Source organism: Ammospiza caudacuta, chromosome 12, assembly GCF_027887145.1.
Source record: "Ammospiza caudacuta isolate bAmmCau1 chromosome 12, bAmmCau1.pri, whole genome shotgun sequence".
Classification (NCBI taxonomy): Eukaryota; Metazoa; Chordata; class Aves; order Passeriformes; family Passerellidae; genus Ammospiza; species Ammospiza caudacuta.
In genome coordinates, this window is record NC_080604.1 from 5,511,618 (window position 1) to 5,530,859 (window position 19,242).

A 19,242-nucleotide genomic window follows, 5' to 3' on the forward strand; every position below is an offset into this window, starting at 1 on the left:
GCCGCCCGCCCTCGGCCGCGGGAAGTCCCGCCCGCCGCGGGCGCCATCTTGGAGCCGGGCAGCGCCGCCGGGGCCGCCATGGCGGGGCCGGGCAGCGCTGCCGGAGCAGCGGGAGCCCTCAGGCACCGCCCGGGCAGGACCGGCGGCGGAAAATCATCTTCTGCCTCCGGGAACGGCCGGTCAAAGGAGAGCGTGGTCCCGCTCTGCTCTGCAGGGCTCTCACCTCCACCTGTGTGTAGTTTTGGGCGCCACACTGTAAAAAAACGGACTAAGTTGTTGGTGAGCATCCTAAGGATGCAGAAAGACCGGGAGGGAAAGGCTTATGAGGAACAGCTGAGGGCACTTGGTTTGTTCAGCCTGGAGAGAAGGAGGCTGGAGAGAGACCTCATCTTTGTCAGGAACCCACCCAGAGCAGGGTCGGGCACTGAGCAGCATCCCTCGGTCACAGCCCCGAGCTGACAGAGCTCCGGCAGAGTTCGGACACTGCTCTCAGGGGCAGGGTGGGATTTTGGGCTGTCCAGGAGCTGGACTCTGGTCCCGATGGGTCCCTCCAGCTCCGAGTGTTCTGCGGTGTGGGGTGCACACACAACGTGCTCACTGTGGGGAAGATGAGCTGTGGCAGAGGCTCTGTGCATGGTCCAACATCCAACATAGGGCAGGATTTGAGCCCTTTGGGATTGCATTTCACAGAATCAATAGGCTGGAAAAGACCTCCAAGACCATCAAGTCCAATTTACAACCAGTCACCGCCTTTAAACCCGACACTAAGTGCCACATCCAGTCTTTCCTTATACACCTCCAGTGACTCCAGCATCCCCCTGGGCAGTCCCTTCCATGTCTGTTCAGCCACAGTTTCCAGTCACGCTGGTTTGAGTTTTACAGATGTTTTCTCTTGCAGTCAAGTGTCTGTTTAATTAGCCTTGTGCTCCAATATACCAAGTCATTCAAATACCCAATGTTAGAAGCAGAAAGATGAACATCTGTGTAACATTCTTTAAAAATTAAACACTAAGCTGTTTTCCCAAGTATGAATATACACATACATGATTTACAATAAATAGAAAACAATTAAAAATCCAAACTCCCTATCACAAGCACAGGATTAAATTTTAGAACCCTTAATCCAGTAATTTTTATGACTATGAGTTTTGACCACAAGCAGCGAAACTTTACCCTTCAATGACCATTTTAAAACAATCCCTAAGGGCTCTCTGAAATTCCCTCTTTTCTTTCCTGTGTCCTCACAAGGCTCTTCATGACAGGGGCCAGGCTGGCACAAAAAGAGGTAATTAACACTCCAAAGCTTTCCTCTGTATAATGAACATTTGTATAATTTGGATAGTACCCAAACTTGTCTCTCTATTGTAGCTTTTCAAAAGGAAGTCAAAGTGAAGTAAACAGTGCCTTTTTTATGGAGAGAGAAAATGCACCTAGAAGGCTGAAAATAAAACTTGCATAAATCTACAATGAGTCACTGATCATTTTTTTAAATGTGTGTGGTATAATTAAACACATCATCCAATTTCACTAAAATTTAAAAATTTCACTAAAACTTAAAAAACAGGAGTTAAACAAAATATGTGCTAAAATACTAACTGATGACTTTTCCTTTTTTTAGCATACTATACATGCCTACATGAAAAATTAACCTTGCTCCTTTGACTATTTGATAAAGATTAAAACAATGACAGTGATTTCTTTAAAGTAGGCTTCTGTCATCTGTGTTTGCAAAGTTTCTCTATGCTGTGTTACTAGAAATGCACATCTAAAATACAAGAATTAACCATACTATTCTGATTTCTAAGAGTATTATAAAGAAGTTTCACTCAGGACTGAAAGACTATGGTATTTATGATGCTATCATTAAAAAATTACTGTACTTCAGGGAAACAGTATTTGAACACTTATTAGGCTTACACTGAGAAATATGTAGGGAAATAATACCAATGTATTGTCTTGCAATGGCAAAACTAATTTGTCTCAATTTTAAAAGGAACTCTACACAGCACATTTTTTCATAGTTCTGAAAAGTGCACACCAAAGTGGAGGTTTGAGTGCCCAGGTAAGCAACACTGAGGACACCAAGTTTTAACATACTTCTCTCCAGCAGGGCATTTCCCTCCCCTCCTTTTCCTCCAGCATTCCAAGGTGCAGAACTACCACCTGGGCAATTTGAGGCAGTGCTCTGAAAATACACAGGTGAAACTAAAACCTGCAGGGACAAAAGCCCATTTAACACATGTTATTTCTCCCTGCTTTATCAGGTCTTATTACTCATTCCAGGTATTATCTACAACGTGCTTGGACTGAACTATCAGAAGTTTTGGTGCCATTAATGCCATTCAGGTATTGCTTAACTGGAATTCCCCTGTCAGGTGGTGAAACTGCAGCTGGTGTGGACACACCTGGATGGGTTTTAATTAGGTGCCCTGAGGTCTGCACAGAGCTCAGTGACCTGCAATACCCACACAGGGATCTCAGCAGATGGCCAGGTATCCTGTGGTATTTCAGTATGTAAATAAATGAGTTTAAACTGCAGCAGGAATGCAAAGTGTAAGAGTACCTTCAGTTCTGCAGCCCCCACTTCATCCTCTCAGCAGTTCTTTTTTGATGTTTGAAGGAGTCAGAAGAGCACCACTGGCCTGAAATCTCTGTTCCTCAGAGAGCTGTAACTGCATTGTGCTTTATGGCACAATCCCTGTTTCTTGGGATACTTTGGTATTGGGAAGCCATTAACACTGGACTCTCATTTGCCATCTTTTGCAATTTGTAAGTTCACCAGGGAATGAGAATGAAATTGTAAGAACAATCCACAGTTCACATATTCTGTTTGAGGAGGAAAAAAGTATCAGGCAAGTATTTAATGTTAACATTCTTTGCTATAAAAAGTTCATTAAATCCACATCTGAGGGGGGAAAAAATAGCATTACCTCAGACTCATGATAAAATTGAGTGCCAATAATACAAAGGTCTTGTAAGTTCATGAGAAGGATTTTTGCTATAATAGGTACATCTTAATTCTCCTGGTTCCTGAAATGAAAGAGGCTTCTGTATAAAAGAAGGGATATTTTGTTCTTTATGAAAAGAGTAATCATGACACAAAAGATCCTATCCTGTGACCTAGAAACATCTGCCTGGAGAAATCAGGTTTAAAAATCACAAATTCAAGGCAATGAGTCCAAAAATATTAAATGGACTTGATAATACAACAGTGAAATTGCACTACAAAATACCATTACTGTTTGTTTTAAACTACTGCACCGTTTTCAGTTTCAAAAGATAGAATTCTGTTTAAATAGGATCAAGTTTCATACTTTTATTTTACTCAGAGCAGCAGAAATGGAATATACTTATGTAACTCATCATTCAAATGTTCAAGCTTTGTCTTTTTTCTCATATCAGGCTGCACCATGCCATTGTTATTTCTCAAATCCCTGGGTTTTCTACATAATTTCACACACATACTAGAAGTGCAGGAAATTTCATGCTCCAACTGTCATTTCACCATCTCACCCTGACTAAGAATCACTGACCCTACAAAGAAAAACAGATTACAATAGGACTTCAGTGTGTAATTTGGTGGCTTTTTTAGAAACCATGTGGTGCTTTGAACCACAGTAAAATATTATAGAAATAAAGGAAGTCACAGCTTCAGGAGTAAGGCTGTAAGTAACAGGAAAGGTGACTTTATATGAATAAAGCCACATCTATGCTGTTAGCAGATAAGAGCTTGCACAAACTTACCACAGATATGGAAAAACAGACATTATAACTATCAAGAACTTTATTGCTGCATACAGTCTGAGAGAGTTATAAAGTTATAGACACAGCATAAAGAAGAACTCTGTACTGTATGTCTAACTGCAAAGAATTTCCAGCACAGACAACATTTTTTACACGTAGACAAGACAATTCAAAACATTTCCTGTACACAGGAAGCTGTACATTTATTGAAAAGAAAAACAACTATTTACCAGTGAGACATGACCCAAAACACAAACAAATGAAAAAAGGTGCTGTGATTTTTTTTGACTGGTAAGAGAAAACATGATAAACTGCCGGAGGTCATTAAAGCAAAAATCTATGGTGAAATCCTGGTAGCTTTGACAGGGTATTAAGGCAGAAAGGAACAAGTCCAACCCCATCTAAGCACCTCCCTAAAGTCTGTTTTTACAGCCTCTAATCTGCAGGCAAGGAAGGAAAGATGAAGGGATAAAGAGCTTTTAGGTCTTGCCTAAAAGGATATATTTAAGGATATCTAAGGACGCATTAAAGGACATACCAGCAACTAAAACTCAAAATATTCTTTCCATAAGGAGGTGAATGCAGAGCAGTTCTGCAGCCTGGACAGAACTCGGGTTGCCACAGGACTTGTGGTGCTTTCAGGCCAGGCCAACACTCCTCAGTGCAGGTACTTGCTGTTAATGTTGCACTGTTTGCTCACCATCAAACACCTCTCACAACTGCTCCTGTGAAAACATTTATTGTGTCCTATCACAAATATTCCCCAGCCTTGTGCCCAGCCCTTGGACCTGTTAATGGTTAAAGGACAGCATTCAACTTCTTTTTTACCCGTTTTAAAAGACCTTCTCTTTAAACAGGGAAGAGAGTGCGTAGATTAACCTGGATTTCAGCTAAATCTCCAACATTTGGCAACACTTCCGTAGGAAACCTTGAAACCTTCCCCATCAGAACTTTCAGTTCTCTGAGTACAAGGTCTCCTGAAGATAAATTACTCATTTATGTGTAAACTGGTCACATGTTAACATTTCAGTTTATACACAGAAACACCAATCTATAACAGATGGAAAACACCAAACAGCAATATATAGAATAGTACAGACAGACTGGGCAGCATTTTCTTTGTACTCACTGAGAAATTCAGATTTATATTCATTGGCATAGCTATTGAATACTTTCAAAGATAGAGATCCTTCAATCCATTTGCACTGTATTTTTTTAAATTATTTTTATTAGCACTGTAGTATTAATGATTTTGGAGCGATCTCTTTATGCAAATGGCCTCATAAAATTCAGTGTTCCCCCTGACCAGCTCCCTTGAAGAACCCAATTTACTGGAATTATCATGATTGATACCAACAAACAGAGCTGATAAATAGCCAAGAGACACTTTCTCAAATTCTAAGCCTCACATTATCTGTAATTTCCATTACATGAACACAGATATAATGCAGTTCCCAAGCAGAGACACCAATATAAACGTTATGGACTCTCAAAAGGGTGATGTTGTTCTCCATCCCCAGTCTGGCCATGTGTTCCCATGCCTCTCTCACATCACCCTTGTCACACGGTCACCTCAGAGTCACACCCATGAGTCACCTCATTGGATTATTCATAAATGAATGGCTGAGTTTTCTCTGGTGGGATTTTTTCCCAGCAAGTTGTTTATTTGGCTCAGCAAAGCAGCGTGACAGGGCACACAGCCGTCCCTGGAGGAGGAGGAAGAGGAGGGCAGGATTTGCCGTTCTGCCAGCAGCTCCCTCTCAGCACAGAGCTCATTGTGAAACTGCACTTCGAGCAGCTGCTGAACCTCCTGGCAGGGCAAGCACGGGGGCCCTTCCAAGGAAAGGAGAGAAGGAACAGATAGCGCTGGGTGTGCTCTGAGAAAGCAGCAGAGAGCACAACAGCGAGGAAATGTTATGGGAGAGAGAATTATGGCTCACTCAGCAGCACAGGAGCTGATACTGACGGGGGGGGTTGCATTGTTTTTTTCTTTCTCCCCCAGAAAAACACAAGAATCTGAGTTCTCCCATGGCCTCACTGCTCCATCTACCCAGGTTATAAAAGAGAATTGAAGGGAACTGTGCACCATCAGAGGATCACTGATAACACATTCCACTAAACTTTATTGATTTAAGACAGCTATTTCAAAGGTGACAATACACAACTCTCTTGATTAAGGTGGAATGAAGTGGATATTTAACAGATCTCTCTGACTGATGTCTGCCAATAACAAGTGCAATATCCTTTGCAATTAAAAACTTTATGATGGCATCTCACTTGTGTAGTCATTACTCATATTTATGCTTTTGTTTCATATCAGTGGGAATATTTCTACATGCACACACACAGATCTCTCGGGTCAAGCTTTTTAGCAAGGAATTAAATTTAAGATGATTGAGTGAGCAAAATTCTGGATCAAATTCTACATCTCACCCAAAGCTTGGCACCTTGGAAGGTACCAACCCATCTGGCAGGAATTTATAGATTAAAAAGATATACCTCCATGATCCACTGGATAGCTGGTTCCGAACCTGCCTAAGAATCTGTGACACTGTGTTACAGTGAAAAAAAAAAGGCAGAGGGAGGCATTTCCATTTACCAAATCACCCCTGGACACAGGCATTTAATTGCAGTAACAGGTTTCCAGGGGATTACAGTGTTGCAAAATAGATAAAATAGGAAACAGCCTCATCTGCTGGTTTCAGGAGACACTGCCAGGTGCATTACTTTATTTTTCCTCACCATGTACATCTCCCAGATCTCACAGAATAAAATCTATAGGATTGAAATTTGGGGTTGTTTGTTTGTTTGTTTTTCAGTAGCAAAGCCATTTGCACACACTCCTCATATGATTGGAGATCCCAGGTAATTCAGTGAAAGGAGCAGCTCTGAATCTCCTTTCTGGTTCCAGGTTGTTAATACAGACAGACACATCTAAAGAGATTGCTCAGAAGCTTCCCATTCTTTAAGTTTCTTGTGATGAAGCTCCACAGTATTCCTAAATCAGCTATTTCATGGCACTGTTTGTTTCAGACAGAAGTGTTTGATGGACATTTTTGCTGTTGAGTTTTTTCTTGTTTGTTTAAAAATTTTAAACAACCTTTTTAAATGAAATTATTGAAAAATATGCCAATTTATCTTATTGAATTTTTATTAAAAAGCTTTAGCATTGAAACAATAATGAAGAAATTAGTATGGAATAGCAGGTCACCCTGAGCTTAAGGATGTTTTTTTTTTTTTGCTGTATTTTTAGTCTCAATGCACCAGAAGAGGTTCAAAGTCAATGGAAAATAATAAAAGGAAAAACTTAAAATAGGAGGTGAGGATTACAGATGTAAAGCTGCAGTCAAAAAGTAGAAGAAAGGAAGACAAAAGCAAATAATACAAGAAAAGTGCAGAATATCAAAGGTCCTAAGCATGAACTGTTATTTTTTTAAGCAAATTGCATTTCAGAGTTTAGTCCTAGAACATAACTTATCATGATGTGAAAATCATACCATAACTATTCTTTATCCAGGACACAGCACTAAACCAAAATTGCATAAAGAGGCTTTAGAGGAGATTAGATTCACACAGACTCAAAGGGACAAAATGCCATTTCAGAATAACCATGGTATCTGCCAAAATCTGGCTCACCAGAAATTGCTCACAGGCTCAAAAAAGGAGCCTAACCAGACCTTACTTGTTCTCTGTACAGTTGTACAAATATTAACCTTCCTGGACAACTCAGCCTTCCTGAGAGGTGGAAAAAATATTTATAAGAAAATCTTTGTACAAGAATCACTCTGTGATCATTTAGAGTAAAGGACAAAGATACAGATTTTCTCCTCTACGCTTTTAGCCTTCCTCCAAATGCATTTTCTTCCACTCTGTAAACATTTCCCAAGGGCCCTCCTGAATCCTGAGAAAACCCTGAATTTCCCTTTTATTTCCCATTGCCCTCACTCCCCTCATGTGCCCACAGGCATCATTCTACCACTCTGGGCTCTTCCCACAGGGGGATTTTGCAGCATGTTTTGGTGGAATGCCAAATAATCCTGCTCATGCATTATCTCTTTACTGAGACAAGAGATCATTGGAACACTGGGACAGAGCAAAGACCTCACTGGAATAAAAAACCCCACACATGAAGAGCTTGATCTATCAGGAATTTCCCTTTACCAGCAGTAGATTTGGGAAGTGCGGCTTTATTTCATAACCAGAGATACTGCACTTTATTTCTATAAAGAAGAGCTGTAATTTCCTTCCTGCAGGAGCATTCCTGCTGTACTATGTTCTACCAGGACAGGTGTAGCTTAGAGGTTTTTGGTTACCCCTGTACACAGATAAGCTTTACAAGGTCTTGATGATATTCACCAGATCTTCAAAGCAGGCACACCCATGCACGTGTTAGGAATAAAGTGAAATGGTAGCCAAGTTTCACAAGCATCATACTGTCCTTTTGAACCATGGTGCATGATATAAAGGGAATTGTTATTTCTTGCTATCAAGGTTTCAGGCCCACTCCTTCACATTACTGCCAACTTGAAATACCCATTTGGTTTCACATATATTTTAGTTTTTAACTCTGGCAGAAACAAACTAGAATATTTGGTTGTAACAAATATTTGCCTTTAGCAAAAGTAACCACTCCTCTGCCACTGATTTCCTAAATCAATTATTCCAATAAGATGTCTAAAGTAAAGGAAGTGTTACTGATTAGTCATTCCAATTACAACAAATGCATAGAAACCCTTTTATATGAATGGGGTGTTTATATAATACATGAGAGAAAGAACACTGACCTACTGCTTTATTTGGTTTTATATGGAGATATCCACAAAGGCAACAAGTGGGCATAAAAATATAAAAAATAGTCTCTTTCCAAAAAGTATAAAGAAAGATGCAAATAGCAGGTCCATGAATAAACCACAAGGGTAGGAAAAAAAAATTCAAGACTCTTAATCATTAAAAAGGTCAGCCTTGTCCTTTTATAAAAAGGCAACTACCTTTAGGTTTGGCATACAAGTATTTTTTGTTCCTCTGTTTTTCTGCAGCACAGTGAAAGGTCTGTCAGAGCACAGGAGCACAGCTGTAAATGGTAACCTGCCTTTCAGTGTCTCTTGGGGGACAGGGGTCCCATTCCTCTGAAGCAGGGAAAACACTCAGCAGCTACTGGGAAATGGTGGTGGAATGAGGTGAGAGCCATCACTGATGTGGCACATGTAGGAAAGAAGAATATTGGAAAAAAACTAGAGAACAGTTTGGCTGCATCCACATGGATCCCACTGTGAAAACAGTGCTTACAAATTTAGGGGGAACAGAAGGAAGGAAAAACACTCAATGATTTTCAAACCAAAATAAACAAATACCAATTAAAGCCATCAACATGCACTCAGGGGGGAAAAGGTTAGCAATTGCAAATTGGGCATGAAACAGGAGCCAACAGTATAAATGAAGAATACTTACTGCTGTCACAGTTTAACAATATATTTCATTGGCAATTTTAAACAAGAATAAAACCAGCTGTGAATAGGCATAAAGCTGAGATGCTGAAAATGGAACTCCAGCTTTAACTTGTCTTATTATGTGCCTGAAGCAGTGGAAATAATTCACCACAGCCACACGTGAAATATTTAGTTTACAAGCAGTTACCCACACTGGGAGATAGGTTACAAAAAGGACAATAAGCCAGCACTGTCACCCCCAAAAATCCAATCTTTAAAAATACTGAAGTAACCACCAAAGGAAAAAAATGCTGTAAAATTGCAAGGGTTCTAAAAGTGATTAGCAGAAAGTATATGAAAAAAAAGGATGTAAGTAGTAGTTAAGATGCTGTCTGATGTGCTGAATATGTTACAGGTAAGTTTTTCCAAAAGTATCATTGCTTGCCCCCACAATAGCTAACACAGCTGATACCAGATTTCAGTATTCCCAAGCACAGTTCCCTGTGAAGTGATAGTGGGACAGAAAATTCTCTTTGCAAAAGGAGCTCCCAGGCCATTTAAAATCCTGGTGCCAGTTAGAACAGAGCACAAAAGGCTCACTGCAATATAGTGTTACACTGACCAGTCTGCTACAAAAACAGGAGCTGGAATAGGGCTGGAAAGAAATGCCTCTGCATTCACCTTCCCTTTTTATCCATGCTGGTTACTGCCCAGTTCATCATCAAGCTGTGCTCTCCACCAATAAACAAACATTCATTTCTCTTCATTTCATGTTGATGCAAATGTTTAACAATTTAATGAGAAAAGATGATGTGAAAGACAGATTCTGAAAGGGAAGCAGGGAAGGGGAAAGGACAAGCCCTGGTAGGTGCTTTTCTGCTGATTTCTAGTCACAAACTGAGACAGCCTCCTCTGGATCACAGCTAAAATAAAGCCCTTTGGGGATGTTCAATGTCCAGTGGTTTAGAAATTAGAAATTTAGAATAAGAATCATTTAGAAAAAGAATCAGTATTAAAGGTTTGTGTAAAGAAAAGGAAATATTTTAGAAGTCACACACACACAGCTTTCCTGAATACACCATCAAGCCATATGGTGCACACTTACAGTTGTGACACAACACTGATAAATTATTCTCCTTTCTGCTGAGGTGACTCACAGAACAGCTCAGGTTTCAGCTACAATTAAATCTTCATTGGATCCTTCAGCAATTGGAAGCAGCTCGATGAATCTAACCCAGGGCTCAATTAAACAGTGCAAGTGCCTCAAGTGTTCATCCAGCCCTGAGCCAAAAGGCTTTTAATGCTAAACACAGGAGGAATTCCACTGACTCCTACAGAGCAACAACCTAAAAAGCATAGCACTGAGTCATTGAACAAGGCCTGTCAGAGACATGAGCTAAACATCAGTGAAAAGACTAATGACAAAATCAAGTCTTGCATAAATATCACAGTTCATGACTCTGAATTAATTTTGTTCAGCAAAACCTCCATCCATCAAAACACCTAATTCCACATCAAATGTTCAGCACTTCTACTAAATTCAAGTACATATTTAATTACTCTTAACTGGTGACTTAGCATGCGCACATCAATTCAAAAATTAGCTCACAAGCCACATCAAAATATCCAATGGTTTCAGTGTCAGCCTATCACACTGTGAGGCACAAAGAACAAAACAACCCTCTCCCACAACATTTGTGCATCTTTTTCCAATCCACAGGAAAAATTCCTTTCCAAAACTCTGGCATCATCCCTTAACTTGCAGGAGAGATGTGACCTCTGGTACATACAGAAAAAACCCAGAAGAGAGGAGTTGTATGAGTAATACATTATTTTGAGCCCTAAATAAAACATTATCTCATCATACACATTAAGAGAATTCTGATCCCATTTATTCTTGATAATCCAAATGCACAGAGTGAGATAAGACAAAGTCTAAGGGGTCAGCTTTTGTAGTAATCCATTCCAAGAATGTATAAAAGCCAAATCACAGTAGTAGTTTATGTTCTTTTCCATCACTCCTACATGTGTCTTTATGCAAATTTAACCCTCAGGCTGCACATTTGCAACAGAAACATTCACAGAAGGTTGTTTTGATGCTAATGATGCTGTATAATGTGTAGGGGACTAGTGCAAAGTGGTGGCTGCATATTTGTATCATAAATATGAACAATTATTAAAGTAGAATTGCATCTAAAAATGCACAACACTAGGAATTCTCATTAGTGTTTTAATCACCAGCATGCAAAATAAAGTTTAGGTCTTGTAGGTGATGTAATTTTTAAGTATTTGTAAATATTTGAAATATTATAAATAAAATTGTACATATTTGTAAATATGCTAAATAAATTTGTAAATGTTTGTAAATATTCCAAATATTTATAAATAACAGGAAAGTTCCTTTCCCTCCTCAGAGTCCCAGTGGAGAAAAGTTCCCTGGTGGCAGTCTGTAAAATGAAGTTTGGTAGTTTGAGGATACAATAATCTTGCTTCTGTGCAGCATTCTCTTCTGACTGCCCAAAAGTTCTGCAGCCAGGGCCCAGACAGATCATGGAGTATTTTCTTTTTCCCCAGTTTCTTGTGTGTTTGTCCATTTTTCCAGTCATGTAGCAGAAAAGCCTGGAGTTACACAAGTGCCATCAGTCATCTGAGGCCAAAGTTAGTAACTGATCATTGAAATGATCAATTTAGGCCCAGTTTGCATGACTGGGCTCTTGCCTCACCCCAAACATCATCCTGCAGCCACAACAGCTCCACAGCAAAACTGCTTTATCAAGTTCACTGTACTCACTACTACTCAACTACAAATAAAGTTGATAAGAATTTCCCCTCTAAGAAATTCATATTGAAATGTGCTGCATCACAGCATCTACAAAGACTGAATTTGCTTTTATAGATCCATTTTTCTTTTAAAAATATGTTTTGTTTCAGACTTGAATTTTCATATTTGGCATATCTCCAGAATTACAAATTTATTTCTCTAAGATGGGTATTCATTTAGCACTAGAGGTTTGAGTGAAACATTATCAAACATTTTGATGATTTAATATTTCTTCTTCCTTCTGTTTTGAAATTGTTTTATCAAGACAGAAATTTGCAGCTTTGTCTTTCAGTGACTTAAGGCTGATTTGCAATTTAGTTTAGCTGAACAGACATTTATTGTCTTTGCCAGCTTTTATTTCTTTGGATTTTTAAGAACCACTGTGAAAAATAACATCTTACATAACAGCTAACGAGGTTATACAAATATTACCATCAATAATCCAGAGCCCAGGAGTTTAAAGCAATGATAATACCAAGGTGGGCACAAATCACAATTAATTTGCCCTCTCATTGCCTCCTGACACTTGGTAGACATTGATTGTCCTGCTGATTGCAAACAAGGGGCAACTGAATCTCCCAAGCAGATGAAAAATCCTTCCATGCAATTCCATCTCAAAATACATTGCCCACCAAAGTTACCCAAATTAGAAGCTAAAATCAGCAGTTTAATTCTCAATGAAAATTTTACATACCCTTCTAACAGAAAGCAAAATATCACCTGTTATTACTGGAATAAATTCACTCCCCAGCAAGAAAACCATGAAAATAAACAAGTCTATTACTCCTATAGGTTATATATTACTAAGAGTGACTCTGGAACCATGAGAAAAATAATTTATAAGAAGTATCAACTTTATTAGTCAGAAATCAGCACATCTCTATTACACAAGGATACAAAATTCCCACTCTGCCATGGCAATGTGGATCAGCCTGGAGAATCACACACAGCCAAAGGATGACTGAGGGCTGCTACGCTGAGACAACACAAGGCACAAGATAAATTTAAATCCAAATTCTCAGATTTGGATTTAATTTAAATCCAAATTCTCCAGTTAAAATTAAATCCAAATTCTCATAATTAAAGAAAATCAAGGTGAAACAGAAAAAAGCTGACTTATGCAAATTATTGTGAAGTTAGAAACCAGTCTGAAGGAAGCTAAAAATACAAGAGGAAAATCCATGGTTCAAATGGCTAAGAAAACCAGTTACACAAAGGTAAAGACCTTTTAAGGCACATCAGCACTTAAATGAATTCTATTTCTAAAAAGAGTAAGATGGTCAAATTACTAAAGTGATCAGCAAAAAGCTGGGAGTGATCAGTAAACATTGCCTACCTGTATTTGGTAATGTGGATAACTTTGTACTGCACGAAATATACTTATGACTAGACCAGATAATATAAAAATAACAGATTTTAGGGTTTCATAAGGAAAAAAATAACCACAAAGTCTAGAAAATGCCCAAGAGAGCTGCCTTAGGATATCAGTGGGACCCCAATGTCTATCTCCAGTGTATGTAGGAACAGATAGAAAGTTTCTCTAGAGTAAGTGTCCCAATGTAAAAAAAGTTAACAACTAATAAATGCAGGAGATTTACAAGACTTTTAATCATGGATTAAAAGTAAAAAGAAGGTAAATTTATCAGGTATTAATTCACTTCATAATAAGTGTATCATTCAAAGGAGAAAATTTCATTAATGCAAATCAACCCAGCTGTACAATAAGCTACTAAAGAAACCTGGGATTTGTCCTTTGATTGAGAAATCACAAACTCCTTATTTAAGTTTTTTACTTCACCTAAAACGTGTGGCATTATAGAGAAAATAACAGTGAAGAACACATTACAGGAATTAAAATGAGTTAATTTCAGCATGATTTTAGTAATTCTGTCAGGACTTGTGCATTGTTCTCAGTGGAGTGAAGCTCAGCACTGTCAGTGCTGGTGAGCAGCAAACCGTGGTGGGAATGGAGTGATCTGGATCAGTTGGTTCACTGCACTCAGTCCCTGGGAACACATTCTCAGGCACACATTAAAAATGGAACAAGTGTTGGCAAAAAGCATGTATGTAAATCCCAGTTAAAAGAAAATCATTTATGCTCAAACTTTAAGAGCTTGATCTTTTAAATCCTTTAAATATGAAAACCAGGCTTAATTTGATGGCAGTATAAAGTGCTACACACTGCAAAAGCCTTTCATCATGAGGATAAGGAAATGAGGACAGTGGTTAGAAACTAAAGCTAAACACCCAAAATCTCATATTTTAATTCACCTAGCTGTAAAGGCAATAGAACCTGAAACAAGTACAAACATTCCCCTTATCTCCTGAAGTTCTCACAGCAAAGCCATCCATCCCTGTGCTGTCAGGCCCAGCTATTGAGTCAGGGGGTGATACCCCATAACTGCAGCACACAAGTGGTCAGGCTGTATAAACTAGCAGGACCTTCTGTCTCAGCTGGATTTTACCACTCAGACAAATGCTATGTAAATAATTTGGCAGCAAGGCAATATTTTGAAGAAACAGGCAAAAGCATGATTTTTCCTCCCCTATTTCAGCTTTAGTTATCCAACAGTTAACCCCTCCTCATCCAAATAAGCACATACTGCTTCTTCTCCATTATTTTTACTGCTTCAAGGAGGCCAGCATGCACTAATCCCTCCTGCAGAATCCAAACCAGTCTGTTCTAAGCCATGACCAATGATTTGTGGTCAGCCTTGTGTGATAAATACATTACTTTAAAGATGTTAAGATTTTGCCTTTTTTGTTGCAACAGCAGAACACAAAGCTTATCACCTTTCAGGGAAAACACAAAGTTGATTTTCTTTCCCTCCTCCAAATAACTGCCTCCCTGGCTTCCTACCAAGCAGTCTATTCCCTCAGAACAGCTTTTGTGCTGTCAGTACATCTCTGACGTTTGTTAAAGCACTGGAATGCAGCTCTAGATGGCACAGATATCACAGGGTGTTCTTGCAGCTCAAGTGTTTGCTTTGCTTCAGTGGGTTTTGTTCAACTCCTCCTGTCCCCCACCTGTTTGTCTGCAGAGAGACTTCAACTCTTGGCCAGTAGCTTAAATACATCACATCTAACTTGCATTAAAGTGCCCATCCAATGATAGACATCAAACCTACAGAGAGCATTGGACACTGGAGATGTGGGATTATATAACATCTGAAACATCCCATTGCTGAGGGAAGGATTAACAAAAGCAGCAGAATCCATCATGGCTGGGTTAGCCCAGGCTCCTCTCTGCTCATACATGGACAGACACTGAAGAGCCTGCTGTACCTTCCTGCACCTCAAAGCACACCCAGCAGCTGGAAATCACATCCTGACTCCCAAGTCATCTTCAATTCCACTTCAAGTGTCTCCTGCTATGGAAAACCTCCTGTTAAGCTAAAGATTTCACATCTATCTTTTCCAGTGGACTGTTAACATAATGTGCAGCAAGGCCAATTACCCTTCAAATGAAATTTAATCAAAGGAGGCACCTCACCCTTAGCAGATTTAAAGTTATTCTGTTCAATTACTGACAAATGTGTCAAATACATCCCTTAGAGGTCCCAAGGAAATAGGATTACCCACACTGAATATTCAGAGACGAAAAGGAAAGTGTTACTGCCTCGAGAGAACACAACAACGTCATGAAAACCGATTTCCAATCTTATCTAATAAAAAGGCAATTTGCCAGCAGACCTTTAACATCCATTTGTTAAAGTAACCCAGAAACTTATTTATTGGAGTGATAGACTAGAAACACAATCAATTTTTAGAGTTTTAATTACTAAGAAAATGGCACCATACATTTCCCCCAGATTAAACAAATACCACCAGACAAGCCTGCCTCCAAGATAATAAGCAAACAGCAAGAAGCAAGCCACAGCTTTTTCTAAGGCAAACAAAGAAAAAACCTCTTTGTGAGCTGGAGTTCTGCCCTTTCCAGTTTGCCCAGACTTGCCCCTTCCCTCGCTCTGTGTTCTGCCATGGTATTGACATAGCCCAAGGAGGGTTTTTTTGCTGACATGCTCACACCAGACAAAGCTCCCTTTCATCAAGTGTTCCACTGTGCTCCAACACCAGGCTCCAGAAATCAGCAATGCCAGGCAGCCTTCTGTGGCTGAATTAGAAACCACTGCTGCTTAGAATAGGAACCACAATATCTGTAAATTGGATCCTTTACTGGGATATCAACACTAAGAGTATCCACATAAACCAGCAACAAAAACTTTTGTTATTACATCAAATCTACTGTGTTTGATACCTTCACTAAAACTTGTATCCATCTGGTATTAGAGACCCTGACAAAAATAAGGAGCTCAAAGCCAGAAACAGCAGGATTTACCTTCCAGAAAAGCCAAGGCAGTTACAGCATTGATGAAAATTTTCACTCCAGCTTCCTACATGGTGCAAGTTGCAGTTTTAAACCCAAACTCCATTTCCTTATAAACTCAAGCTTTTTTTTTCTGCAACAGAGCAAATATTAGAAGAATACTTTTGCTTCCATTCAGTACCAAAAAAACCCACCCAGCTCTCCCCAGATTATTCAGCTGAAGACAGGCAGCCAGCAAGCTTTCCCAAAACTCAGTGTTTTGTTGTGATCTGAAATAAAGATGGATGTTCACTGCTACACCTCTTTAACTACAAAGATTTCTGCAATTATTAGAAATAGACAGAATAAGCTTTAAGAGCAATGTTAAAAGCCTGGGGGGAAAAGAAAACCAAACCAAACAAAAACCCCAAACAAACAAACAAACGCACACTACCAAAACAAGTCAGAAGCATTTTAAGCAAGTTTTTATTTTTCTACTCCCACAACTAGAAATAACCAGACAACTAATTCCCCATTTCTTTTTGCTAAAATATTGGGGTGTGATGGAACCCAGCCCACAAATAAATGCATGCTTTGAAGAAGGAAAAATAAAGAGTTAGTTCTGTGATTTGTGCCTCACAGTCAAACTTGAATGACCCTGAGAGAAGTCTGTGCAGACAAATCACTGGAAAGATTTATGTGCAGTTTGCTAGATCTGTTTCCCACCCCCCCCCCCCTTTGTGTTATTGCTCTGCAAATTAGAGATTGTTTTTTAGCAAGTATCAATTTTGACTAAAACCCATCATAAAGAGTGCTACAATATTGGTTTTTATTACAAATATGCAGAATTTTTTTGAAAATATAAATGTGTAAAACAATCCACCAACTGTACAGTGCATTTACAGGACACAGCCCAGAAAGGAACATGCAGTGTAAAGAACTGCTTTATACATTTAGCCCTTGGCCACAAAGAACTTGGTAGTACTACCACGACTTTAATGACTATAGGGTGAAAAAAAAAAAAATAAAAACATAAAAAGCTCAGTTATACATCTAACTTTACCATGAGGTTGGGATACATACAACATCGTACAGGGAAGAGTTGTTTTTAACTAGAAACCGTCATCATGTTGTAACTCTTGGAAGGGCTGGATGTGCCAATCCTCCACTCCTCCTTGCAGCTGGTCCTGCTCTCCAGCTGTTTGGCCGCCTTCCCCCCAGGCTGGGGGCTTTCGTACAGCACACAGATAGACCCATCCTCACCTATGCGATAGGACACTTCGAAAGGGTCGACCCACAGCGTTAATTCGCTGGGTAAGAGCTGGAAGAGCCTCTCGTGGCTCAGTCCGATCATCCCCGCCGCCTTTCCTATCAAGGGGTCCATCTTATGGTTGATCCTGATGCAGCGGTAGCCGGAGCCCTTGGAGGGCACCAGGGGGAACCAGTGGTGCCTGTAGTGCTCTGCGGGAGGGAATAAAGAGGAGGCTCTGCGCGGGGCTGCGCTCCGCCGGAGCCCGCGGGGTGCGGGAGGGATGCGGGGGATGGAAAGAGGGGATGGAAAGAGCGGATGGAAAGAGGGGATGCCCCCTCGGCACTCACCGCGCATCGCCTCCTGCAGGCACTCGCGGAAGCACCGCAGCTGCTCCTCGCCGACCCCGCCGGCGGCCCGCAGGAGGCGGGTGACGAACGCGGCCGCCGTGGAGATCTCGGTCCTCATGTCCGCCCCGGCCCCGCTGCCAGCGCCGCCCGGCCCGGCCCCCGCGCCCGGGGGCGGCTCCGCGCAACAGCCGCACGGCGCGGGCGGGACGGGGCGGGTTTGTTGTGCCGGCCGCGGGGGGGCGGCACCGGCGCGGACGCACGGACGGCCCGACACACGGACGGCCCGACCCGCCGGGACGCGCTCGGGGGCACCGGCCGGACGCGGCCCCGCCGCTCATTCAGCCCAACGGAATTAACGGGTGCGACGCGCGGCCGCGCTCCCGGCCCGGCGCTCCCCTCATGGCCAGCCCCGCTCATCCCTCCCTCGGCTCCATCGCCCGCTGCCTCGTTCACTTTCTCTCTCTTTTACAGGACGCAATACAAGCACAGACTAAAATCCCCCTCCGTTTCAAACACACAGCCCCGAGGTGCGCCCTGACGTGCCGGATTTCCTTTCCCTCTACCAGCAAATGAGGAAACTCCTGACATTTGCCCAAAACCCAGACTACTCCTCTCCTAACCAGCTCTCAGGTCTGGATCAAGATGCGGTTTTGTTAGAACAAGTTTTCACCGAAGTGCCATTTGCATGTCAGTACCTCATACTTTAGCAGCTGCTGGTACCTCGTCTGATTCAGTCACCCATTTCAGTTTTGTTTTACTCGTTGTTCTGAGAATCAGAATACAAAATACATTCACATCCACCTTCGTTGTAACAAGGAACACAGAAACACCACTTGCATTGGAGTTACAGAACTCTTGCTAGCATTTAGAATAAACATACCATTAGCAGCACTGAGAACTGTCCAAATCCACACATAAATTGTTAACCTCAATGCTAGATTATGCTAAAGAGCTCCCCGCTTCCACAATGTGTGCACCCAAATGAATAAATGCACAAAGTCCCTGTTATCCCAGTGATTTTACTCTTAAGTCAGTAAAACAAGATACTGCTAAAGCCAGGACAGACATTAAGGGCCCAGATTTTAACTTGCTAGTGAGAAATTAAAGTAATGGTAAGAGTAGAAAGCAAATGAATCAAGCAAATGAAAGGGAGCCAAAAGTATTGCAAGAGTCAAATGGTAATGCTAAAACTGCCCTCATGGATTGAGGGCTGACACCTGGACCCATTAGTCCTAAGTGGAATATTCAAATAAAACAAGAAATTCTGGCTATAAAATATCAAAAGATGCCACAGTTGTCAGGTAGTGCTAAGGTCGCACTTTGGTTTCTTGTGTTCTCCTCAGGGA

General features: G+C 40.8%; 1 protein-coding gene across 1 annotated transcript; it reads right to left on the minus strand.

The window, feature by feature from the left end:
* Positions 1-17,104: 17,104 nt before the first annotated feature.
* LOC131563139 (protein BTG1-like) lies at positions 17,105-18,439 on the minus strand. The gene is made up of 2 exons (XM_058813037.1): positions 17,897-18,439; positions 17,105-17,758 (listed from the first exon to the last, which is right to left on the minus strand). Exons 1-2 carry the CDS (start codon positions 18,012-18,014, stop codon positions 17,406-17,408), a joined length of 471 nt encoding a protein of 156 aa, XP_058669020.1. The 5' UTR covers positions 18,015-18,439; the 3' UTR covers positions 17,105-17,405.
* Between the last annotated feature and the right edge of the window lie 803 nt (positions 18,440-19,242).